We start from the raw sequence: 11,847 nt of genomic DNA, 5'->3' as shown, positions 1-11,847 counted from the left end.
TGTAGATGTATAGAAATGATAGATTTACTCAGGAATACAAGAAGTGCATTGTACTCAAGGTAGTAGTACCAAGTATGTCATGATGTTCACATAAACTTCATGTTACAGCCTGAACCCCGACATATAGAGTTGCACATGTTATCCATAACAAGTGTATATGTACTTTGCTATTCAAGAGTCAATTCTCCAGTTTGATAGTATTATCCTATTCTCATTTACACACATGTATTTATGTACATGTGACATTAAATTACACACATTTTTACATCAACACCCCCCCCCCCCGCCTTCACATACACAATTCCATTCATCACCCAAACCATCAATAATGACTCTAACAACACCTTATTATAGTTCAGATTTAACAGCAAGTCTGACCCGACCAGACAGACAAAACATCACCTAGTTCAATTCAAGTGGCCTAAATGCATACAAGACACAAGTGAGACATATAAAGCTATCCATTGCTTGTTTTAAAAGGATCATACATCAATTATTCGACTGCGTTTCTCCATCTCTTCACACATACGTAATGGACCAAAACTCTTGCGTTTCACACCTCTTGGATGATTAGGTCACATCATGAAACATTCCAGGGAATATTAACGAGAGGAAAATAAGGCTATAATGGCAACCCTTGGGAAAAGAGCATGTTTTGTGTTAGGGATTTTATATTTTGGTGTTGTGTATAGTCACAGATATAAATCATTGACGCACAAATTATGTGATTCATGATGTGAGTAAAACTCATCGACATCAAGTTCCTTAATTCATAGCCACTCGTTGAAGATACGTGTACACAGATAAAAGTAATAGTAACACTGCCTTGTATCTTATACATGTGTACACATTTGTAGACTGAGAGAGTGTTGAGTTGTACTTTTGAAGTCAACCACACCATGGTTTACAAAAATACTCTTTTCACTAGGTTTCCATAGAAGCCTGGAAAGTATATACTAGGTCATTTATCACAAATATAATTTTTTTAAAGGCAAGTAGAGTCATCAGGATTTCATGGAATTATTCTTTTGTTCTGGACCAACTTTTAGCTCAGCCAGATGACTGATTTTCACACCTAAATTTTAATCCTAATCTAAACTGGGTAGATTTACAAAATGGAGACATTGGACATATGAAAAGGGTATGATATAACTCAGGCCACAAGCAGAATATTTTATCATTTTTTTTTTAATTACAGACATTGTCACAGATAATATCAGCAACACCAAATGTGCTATTTTTTGTCACAGTGCAATGATTTTACTTGTGAACATGTACCAGCTGTTGCAATGTTCTCCCATTGTTAAAATTGAAAGGATGTAGCTAATTTTCGTCAATCAATGATTTACATATCATGAACATGTTAATTTGCATAATAATTTGCATAATGATCAGCATGTGATGTGAATGTCTGACAAAGTCACATGTATACACAAAGATGACTGAAGTTCAAGGATGGTAGAACACTTTCGAAGCACAGCAGAAAGCTGTCAACTATGGTGGCCTGGGTGGCAAGGATAGTGTTTGCAATGTGCTTTCTCTATAGTGCTTTCTCTATAGTGGGAAGAATACTGTTTCTGTTCTGCTACAATTCCACTTTAAAGTTATAATTATAAGAACAATCGTCATGAAAATACACTCCCCAACATTTCAACTTACTCATTCATATTCTGAATTTCATAACAAATATGGCCATCATTTATAGTCATTATTAGGAAGGTCATCAAATAATGTGATGTACATAATTGGACTACTGTACTTGACATTTGTGCTAGGTTTGGTTGAAATTGGGCCATGCATGTCAGAGAGGTGTACATGTACACTTTAAATACTTTTGGCTATTAGATTACATAAGTGTAGACTACACACTCAAATAAGATATCTATATGTTAAGGTTCTCAGTTAGTGGGCAAAATATGAACTGTTAAGACAAATATGGCCACCATTTCACCCATTTGCCATTTGGGGACTAATTCTAATAACAGTATTTTTATGTCAAACACATTTATAAAACTGACTGAAACACTGAAATAGTGACAATACATTCCAAAGAGGAGCTTTCAGAGTAGATTTGGTTCAGTGAGACCTTCAATATTCTCAATTCTTTGATTTCACTCTACTAGTTGGACTGAACGCTATATAAATCATTTTGTTTACAGACACAACTTCCAACAGGGAGTCAGGGTTGAGCTTTACTGAGACAAGCCAGTTTGTTTCTTCATTGTGTACTATTTATGTTCCAACAAAAAAAAGTATATTTATCAGTAGCTTTTCAAGTAACCTGTGCAATCAGGACTTGAATTTAACTACTATGCTTGCTATTCAGATTTTGCCAAGTGAATTTGTTTCAGCTACAGTATTCCATTCATTTCAATTGATCTATACAGACTTCTATCTTATGAATTTGGTAGTCTAGATACTATGTTTAGTAGTCTATGTGTCCTGGACTACTGCTAATTTGGTAGTCTAGATACAATGTTTAGTAGTCTATGTACCCTGGACTACTGCCAATTTGATAGTCTAGATACTATGTTTAGTAGTCTATGTATCCTGAACTACTGCTAATTTGGTAGTCTAGATACAATGTTTAGTAGTCTACGTACCTTGGACTACTGCTAATTTGGTAGTCTAGATACAATGTTTAGTAGTCTATGTATCCTGGACTACTGCTAATTTGTTAGTCTAGATACAATGTTTAGTAGTCTATGTACCTTGGACTACTGCTAATTTGGTAGTCTAGATACAATGTTTAGTAGTCTATGTATCCTGGACTACTGCTAATTTGGTAGTCTAGATACAATGTTTAGTAGTCTGTGTCCTGGACTACTGCTAATTTGGTAGTCTAGATACAATGTTTAGTAGTCTATGTGTCCTGAACTACTGCTAATTTGGTAGTCTAGATACACTGTTTAGTAGTCTATGTGTCCTGGACTACTGCTAATTTGGTAGTCTAGATACACTGTTTAGTAGTCTATGTGTCCTGGACTACTGCTAATTTGGTAGTCTAGATACAATGTTTAGTAGTCTATGTGTCCTGGACTACTGCTAATTTGGTAGTCTAGATACAATGTTTAGTAGTCTATGTGTCCTGGACTACTGCTAATTTGGTAGTCTAGATACACTGTTTAGTAGTCTATGTGTCCTGGACTACTGCTAATTTGGTAGTCTAGATACAATGTTTAGTAGTCTATGTGTCCTGGACTACTGCTAATTTGGTAGTCTAGATACAATGTTTAGTAGTCTATGTGTCCTGGACTACTGCTAATTTGGTAGTCTAGATACAATGTTTAGTAGTCTATGTGTCCTGGACTACTGCTAATTTGGTAGTCTAGATACAATGTTTAGTAGTCTATGTGTCCTGGACTACTGCTAATTTGGTAGTCTAGATACAATGTTTAGTAGTCTATGTAGTAATTTTCCTTGGACTATTGCTAATTTGGTAGTCTAGATACAATGTTTAGTCATACATGTATATGTGCCTTGAACTACTAATTTTAAGCCCTGGACAGGATGTGACATAAACTAATTGGTAGATGTGTTAAATTAAATTGAGAGTAGCCTAGTTGGTAATTGATGCATGTTGATATGTTATTCAAGTTGCACTTCCCTGATAATTGGTTTCACCAAAAGTGAAAACATTCACAAGTCTCCAGCTTATAATTGCAACAACAACAACAACAAAAAAAGTGTTCTTACTTTTGGAAGTATGTGAAGTTTCTTTATTCCATGTATTATAGTCACATTCAGCATAGAGGTCTTATGACTAACAAAAAAAACCTGATGATTAAACACCCCTGACACAAAGCAGTCACTTCATTCTATGATTACTGCCATTATCATGTCCCCAAACACATCCATTACAAAATTACATACAACAGAGACTGTATTTGACATTCTTGTGTTGAGGTTAATTAACATTCATTAGTGTCACTTTTATCTTCTGGTGGTATGTGTGATTGCATACTAATGAGTTAATCAAGGTGTTATTGATCTTGAATAGCCAATCTAAGCACACAGATGGCAATCTAAGTACTTTAGTATACCCTCCATACATCCCTACATGTTACACATATTACATACTTTACTACTACAAGAAGGTGTAGTGTTGTCTTAGTGGTTTCTTTTCACACTGACCTTTTATCTACAATGTGTATGTATTTTTAATACAGCAAGACTGAAGATCACTTGGCCATATATGTGTTGTGTACTAATTCTTATTTCAAACAGATGAAATGAATGAAACTGTGACATTTGGGTTAGGGACGTGAGAGTACAGGATCATGTCCATGGAATTGTTGTTAGGGGTATTAGCTAGTGTGAAATTTTAATCTGAATGGAGTAAATGTCTTTGAAGTGCACCAGCTATTTTAGTTTAGTTAGTTATCATTTGTGTTTTTAAACAGTAAGGCTAAATGTTAGGAAATTACAGCCTGAATGTCACTACATGCAGTTTTGTGCACTCACGTCAAAGTGGCCAGCTTTTGTTTATATAGTTGTATGCTAATTTGTTTGTTTGTTTGTGAAATAGCACTAGCCCTTTTAAGATTAATTGTATAAGGAAATAGACATTAACTTTCAGAGGTAAAACAATCTACTCCTAAAGTGGTCATTTTATTCCCTGACATCTGAGAATCAAAGAAGGCTGAAAAATAAGTGTATTATAGTAAACTGAAAAAGAAGGGGAAAAATGTGGCTGGGCAGACCTCAACTCAGTTCCGGTTACCCAACCCCACATAGCTAGTTTTTCATGCCGACCCTAAATTTTGTTTGCATATTCGAGAAAAAAAATAACAAAATTGAAAAAATTGTGAAGTCTCGTAAGAAATAGTTGATGTGGAGACTGACATCAACTTAAAATGACAATATAAAACTGTTCTTCCAATCTGTAATGGCTGTACATCTGATGAGAAGAAACCAATAACACAGAGACCATATGGAAAACATAACTACCTGAACTAGACACTTACATATATAAACAAATATTTTTTTTAAATTAAATAAAAAATAACCTAAATTCTAAAATTGAACATAATCGGAATCACACAAGTTTTTTTGTTAGGCCTAAAGTGGCATCTTTTGTTTGCTTTTGTATTTTTTTACTTACATTGTATTTATTTTTTGAACTATTTGTTTGTCTGAAATCACAACTAAACAATTCTGCAGCATCCCTGGTTCAATGAAATACCAATTTGTACATAATTGAGTCTGCATCATATGCATTCATTAATATCACCAAAAGTTCACAACTAAATTCTTTTTCCATTTTTTTTTCAATATGCAATATTTCAAATATGCAAAACTTTGTCATAGCAAAAAAAAAACAATTATTAATTTAGAAAAAACTGAAAGCAGTTAATTAATTAATTTTAAAACGGTAATGTGACAGACCTTCAAAAATCAATACATATTGAAAACACGAAGAGCAAACATGCTAATGAATATGATTGGGTGTTATGATTATAACAATTTATTTAAAACTTTGGAAGAAATGAACTGAATTTCACAAATTTAAAGGAGAGTTTAAAACACTTCTAAACGCTTTCTCCTTGAAGGAATTTCACTTTCTGTTACAGTTTTTAATGCAATGTTACAACTTCACAAAATTGATTCAATGGGGATTTTTATTTCATTTTTTTGTTTTTGTTATAAAATTATATTATCACATTTCAGTAATGTCTTCAAAAGCACTGTTAGTATTACAAGATGAGCAGCATCACAAACTTTCCTCTTTTTTTACATTTTCCTAGTTTTTGCTTCATGCATAAACCATCTCTCCACTATCTAGCAGCCATAAATCAAACACTATCCCCGTTTATATGTATTCAACACATATCTAGAGAATTCTGGAGCAAATTCCCGTACTTACACCTATTACTGGTAAATATGGGTTAAACATCCTCACCTGCTGCGCAGCAAAACAGGGTCATTATTGGTACATGATTCTTCTTAAGTGACAGGTTATCAGCTTTAATTATCCCTACCCTAGACGCTATGAATACAAAGCAACAATAGTCACTCTTGCTTGTGCAGCTGAGTCCTACAGGCTGCAGCTAAGTCCGTGCATCGTACCCCGGAGAAATTGTATTCAAAATACTTATTAAGATGAAACGACCCTACCTCTCTGAATAATGGATTACACGAGTCGTCATCTTCATAGTGATCATCAAATAAGTCGGGGTTATAGCCTCCAAACACGTACAGGTTCGTGTTGTCCGCTACGGCCCTGTGACCGCTCCGTGCGTACGGTTTTCTTTCTTCGACAAAATAAGGTCTCGACTTGGCTGCAGAACACAGAACACAGTATTTTAGAAGGTGCATGCGTAGCTGTAAAGCTGCATAGCAACAAACTCTTGACTTGTTAAGATAGATGCATACTAAAACTATATTTTGACATTACTTATATCTTTAAGAGGTTTACGACTCAAGGAAAGGGTATAAAAACAAAGATGATGTCTTCATTATTACACTTACAGGTGGTATGGATTTTTTATCATCGCAAATATCACCTAAATAATCCAAGATATTGCGTTATTTTCTAATTTCTTCGATACCAGGCCAACCCACACTTTATCCCCCTCCCTTTGCATTTGTAACGCAGCTTTAAGGACAGGGATAACCTACCCATTTTTCGGTTTCTTCTGGGTTTGACATGTTTTACCCGTCCTATGTGCAAGGGGGCAGCCATCTTGGCCCGATGTTTTGGTGCGTTTCTTTGTTCGCGTTTCTTTTCTCCCCGATAGCCATACAGGTGCATACTGCGATTCCACATCACAAGTAACGGTTGGTGCGGCATCATGAAAACAAAACCGCTAGTACTTGGAAAATGTGAGAGTTGTGTAGTGAAAACAGAGCCGATGACTAGAGTGACTGTTTGCTAGCGACGCTTCTTGGGAAATGCCCTTTTCATGCATGAGAGACTGCATAAAGAGCGTAGTGCACATAGTATGACTGTCAATGAGTCACTTCCGACGGTGACTTATCCAACACAGTAATAAATTAACGCAAACTATGACAATAGCATACGGTGTACCAGGTGATGTTAAAAATAGATGTCCACATTAACAAAGTCACATGAGTAAAAATTCTATCGAATCGGCGTAAAGAAAAAAAAATGGATGGATCAAACTCAGTACACGAGCAAACTGTCACTGCGGCTGACACCTGCGTAGTGAAATGTTCCTCTGTTTGGAGATGATTCTGACTTGGAGTTTACAACGTTGTCAACGAATCGTAATATCAAGCCCCCGGCAATGGATGAAGAGACCAACTGTTAGCAAGCAATCTTGATACTAATTGGGAGGCTCATATCAGTTCGTCAACAGAGTGAGCGTTTATTCCATCAAATACAAAACACCGGTTTTTAGGTCTCTATCGGAAAATTTCTCAACTAACTTCCATTTTCCGAAATTCAACGATTGGGAAACTTCATTTTTTCATATATTAAAGTTGATTTTCTTTGTTCTTCTTAAATAGTACGTATATAACTAGTAGTTTTTGTTTTTCAAAATGCGCGTATAGTAACAATTCCAACTATTATTCAACACCTACTTGGCATGGCCTATATGTATTTTTGAATCTGATCTTTCGGGTTTTTTGTTTTCTATTGTTTTTCAGTTTCGGAGATAATTCGCTTGGTCGTAATTTTTTTCTTCACAGAAATTGCATTTTTCAAACTATGCCTTTGTTTATTAGAATCCTCATAATAAAAATCACCACGATTCCAGTTACTTGTACCTATCGCATAATCCGGTGGTGTTTTTTTTTATTTTCTTGTATTCGTTGATATTATGGCTTAGTAACTTTAAGCACACTCCATCGCTAGCCCCCGTCAAATCGTATCACTGAGCTGGTCGCATCATTAACTTTCCAACTATATGATGTACATGAAATACATTTTTACTAAACGCAATAACAGTCGATTGTATATCTTGTCGTGGAATTTTAAATGATTAAAACCATCCGGTTAATGTCCCGAGGCATGCATAACATTTTAAATTGTTTACTTTTTTTTTTTTAATTTGAGGAAAGAAACTTGTCTAATAGCGTCTACTGGGTACAAAGCCTCTACCTGTCTGTTCAATAAATGCGTACTTTGTACAATGTGCTACAGCAGTTCATTGAGAAAAGTACTCCGTAATGGAACATCACAGTCCATGAACAACACCGATTCTAGATTTCAATAACCGAGTGCGCACACGGAAACTCAGTGACTGTGACTCGGTGAGAAGCACAAGCAGCTGTTTAGATGATGAACGAAACGCACTCCCCAGGAAAACATTTTAGATGGATGGCTCGGGTGTACTTTAAACTATATACAAATGGCAATTTCTTCATGGTGATTTAAACTATATAGCAGGTGCCTAACACCACAGTATAGTGATATTTACGATTAGCAGTGTTACGACCAGAAAACATTCATTGAATCATACAATGCATTTAGGGATTTCAAAGGTGAGCTCGAGGATGATGACACTGGGATGATGACGACAAAGTTGATTTTTTCATGTGAGGAAAAAAATGGTTTAACTGCTATTCTTGTGTATTTATATGTAAACGCGCGGCTAAGAGAACGGAGAAACAAAGTTGCAAAAGATTAGTGGCTTTCATCTGTAACTGACTCCGAACGGTCACACGTCGTAACACTAACAAGAAGCTTACCGAAATTCAAGAGCGCCCGCTACTAATATATTTGAATTGCCTTTGTTTTTACAATACCCCGCCCTCTTCGTATTGGTGATATATGCCAGTTACTTCGTTGAATTAAAGAAGTCTTCCTTTTTTCGAGATGTTTTTTTTTTAAATCTTTGAAATTACACATAAAACTAATGGCACACAGTGTGTACTAGTAAAACTGTAGAAAAATTGTTATTTTTGGATTTGTGATATTTACAATTATTAGTAATGAACCCAAAAGGTTCGCCGACGTATAAATCAAATAATGTCGACAACCTTGTCAGTCCAGTTTAATATCGGTACTCTGCGCTGATCGGTACGCTGTATGTACACGTTGAATTATTAAGGGGTGTGTGCTTGTCACACGCAGTGTCCCATACCTTGATCGAGTCAGTTATCCCAATTGTAATGACTGCAGTATTACATCTAATACGGTACGTGGGATTTGACATTCTACAACATATCGTACCAGAGAGATAAACTTTTATATGGGTAATAAGCCGGATAGCGGGGTGAACTTATGTTTCACATTTATGCAGGTATAAGTTTCACAATATATTAGTTCAAAACTCTCTTGGTTCACTGGAATGCTCAAGACAGTCGACTGTCGACAATCTGTTAGTAATGAAGCCTTACTTTGTGATGTGACTTTTGCCATATGTATATTGTACTTTTCTGTATGTACATCATGTAGGTTACTACGTACGTTTGTATTTAGGTTAAAGATACTAACTTTAATGCTCACGCACAAGATTAGAAGTTTGCAATAGAGGAATCATTAACCGAAAAACTAAGAAGTTATATGCAGTTTATAAGGCTGTAGTCGCGGTCCTTAGAGAACATAGGGAGGTGTGTTGGACTTTGATATCATGTTGTGTTCGCCAAACAATATAATAGGCTAGATAAAATCAACATGTTGACGTACCTCTTTAAGAAGAGGGGGGAAGCAGGATTGATTGATTTACACTTTTAAACCTGTACTAGCCGCAACTGGGATATTCGTTTCGTCAAATAACCAAAAATATATTCACTAAAATTGGTCAATTAAGATTCATATATAAAAAGATAAATGGTATCTGTTAATCAATAGCTGTAGGTAGTGCAGTTGAAAGTTTAAATCTTGCGCGGAAGCTAGGTTTTTAATCTGTCACCATGTTAAAACTGTACCATTATCCATAAGCGCTGATTTATGGTGCGGACCCATAAACCAATTCGATAATGTTTATCGTGTATAAGCCTACAGCTACAACAAATATCGTGTATCCAGAGGTGATGTGATACTGTTCACGGTGTACGATATTTAGAGTAGAACACGTCTCAGCTCAGACCACCAGGCCTATTAGATTGATTTCCCTGAAAAAGAAAGTTCTCTATTAAATCATCTCCAAAACTGAAAGCTTGTTCCTGGCTCTTTTTAAATGTAACAAAAGAAATTTTGGGCTCACCATCTTGTTTGCAAGGAAACTGATGATGTTTTATTTTCCCATGCATTATTCGTATTCGGTGGCCATTTTTTTGTTAAATTTTAAAATGGCTTGATTTTGATACTGATCTCTATTTAGTCCGATTACCCAGACTCTCACCACTGGGGCTCTTCTACGAGACCACACAGACGGTGTGTGTGTGTGTGTGTGGGGGGGGGGGGTTCTTGTAGGCATAGCCCCAAGCGGCGAGAGTCTGTGTAACCGTCTTTTTCAAAACATTATGTGGTGACTCCTGATTTTTCTTCCCTTTATATTTATTATTCAATTTTTTAAAAACTTACTATCCAATTAAAAACACCACCTTGTCAACGCATGGACATGTCATAATGAAGTATGTCAATTTCACTTTGTTTACATATGACAACATCTCAATAACAAGCCGTTGACCCTACAGCTACAGTAAGTCGACGCTTAGTCATTTTTTGGAAGGCTCAGTCAGGGAAAAATAAGAGATACTTGATTGTGGTATGGTTTGGATGGGAAAAGTTAGACCAAGGCAAGCAAAAGTGTGCACGATGGGAATCTTGACGTCATTTGACAAGACAGGACAATATAATCAATTAATGTTTGGGATTATAAACTAATATAAAAATAACTACTTCGGAAATCGATAGTAACACCGTTTACACCATTAATGGTTGATATAATGAACTCCTATGAAATTAATTTTATATTTCGGTTTTAGGGTAAAAGACTGACACAGTCTATTATACTAGCTGTGTCCATGGAGAAAACTTTTTTTTTTTTTTTTTACAAATGTAAGTGGAAAGGGTAATTTGAGAGACTATTAGTAGAAAAGTGTGCATTCTGTGCTGTCGACAGTTCATCTGCTTTCAATTCGATTTTGTTATGACTCATTATAGTTTCGTCGACTATGTCTGCGAGTTGGCATACCGGGTTAACTTGCGTACAGCTATTCCCTTTGTCATATGAGTGAAGTGTATACGCACTTAAAGAGTGAGTGACCCCTCTAACTGTCTCAAATCGTGGACAAAATTAAAGCATCCGAGTATTTGCATACTATAGAGTTTTAACTTTTAACTTTTTTCCCATTATTCAAGAGCAAGAATCGGCAAGACTGAGAGACTGCGCCACCATGATGGAGACTTCTGATGACAAAGATCAAGAGGCACACTGTAATCTTCTACAACATTCAGATTTTACAAATGTTAACAACCTAGAACCATCAGAAATAAGTGCGTCATCGTCACTCCAAAGTTCAAGTTCAAGAACTTTCAACATGTTTCTATCAGTCATGACAATAGCCACGACTGTAACAGCAAGTGTGACACTGCCGTTGTTCTCAGAATCCATGCAGCAACAAAGTGATCTTTATTTTCTTGTCCTTTCGTCTTCCTCGCTTTATCCAATTTCGAATTTCTTAATTGTTCTCCTGTTAAAACTCCTAGACGATAAAGTGAGTTTTCGGCCAAAGGTACCCGTGAAATATTTGTTTCTTGCTGGAGTACTCTTTGCTCTTTCCAGTATACTAATTGTCTATGCAAGTGTACCATCAAGGACGCCACCAGCGTTGCAACCAATCCTAAGTACGTCAGTAATTCCTTTTACTGTCTTGTCCTCTTACGTCATCACGAGACAGGGTCGGTATTACATTACTTTTTGCTAGTATCTAGTAATAACTCGTAAAGTTATCATCATCGCGAGGAAACAGTTATGCTATCAAGTGTGC

At 35.9% G+C, this 11,847-nt stretch overlaps 1 protein-coding gene across 1 annotated transcript in view; it reads right to left on the bottom strand.

Annotated features, from left to right (window-relative positions):
• LOC144441064 (kelch domain-containing protein 10-like) overlaps positions 1-6,969 on the bottom strand; it is a 66,103-nt gene extending 59,134 nt beyond the window's left edge. The window contains exons 1-2 of the mRNA XM_078130589.1: positions 6,622-6,969; positions 6,118-6,281 (exon numbers count right to left, since the gene is read on the bottom strand). Coding sequence (XP_077986715.1) covers positions 6,118-6,281; positions 6,622-6,796 — 339 coding nt within the window. The 5' untranslated portion in view covers positions 6,797-6,969. The remainder of the gene's footprint in view (positions 1-6,117; positions 6,282-6,621) is intronic.
• Between the last annotated feature and the right edge of the window lie 4,878 nt (positions 6,970-11,847).

This window comes from Glandiceps talaboti, chromosome 1 (assembly GCF_964340395.1).
Source record: "Glandiceps talaboti chromosome 1, keGlaTala1.1, whole genome shotgun sequence".
NCBI lineage: Eukaryota > Metazoa > Hemichordata > Enteropneusta > Spengelidae > Glandiceps > Glandiceps talaboti.
The sequence above is the reverse complement of the archived record's forward strand: the minus strand, read 5'-3'. Positions and strand labels throughout refer to the sequence as shown.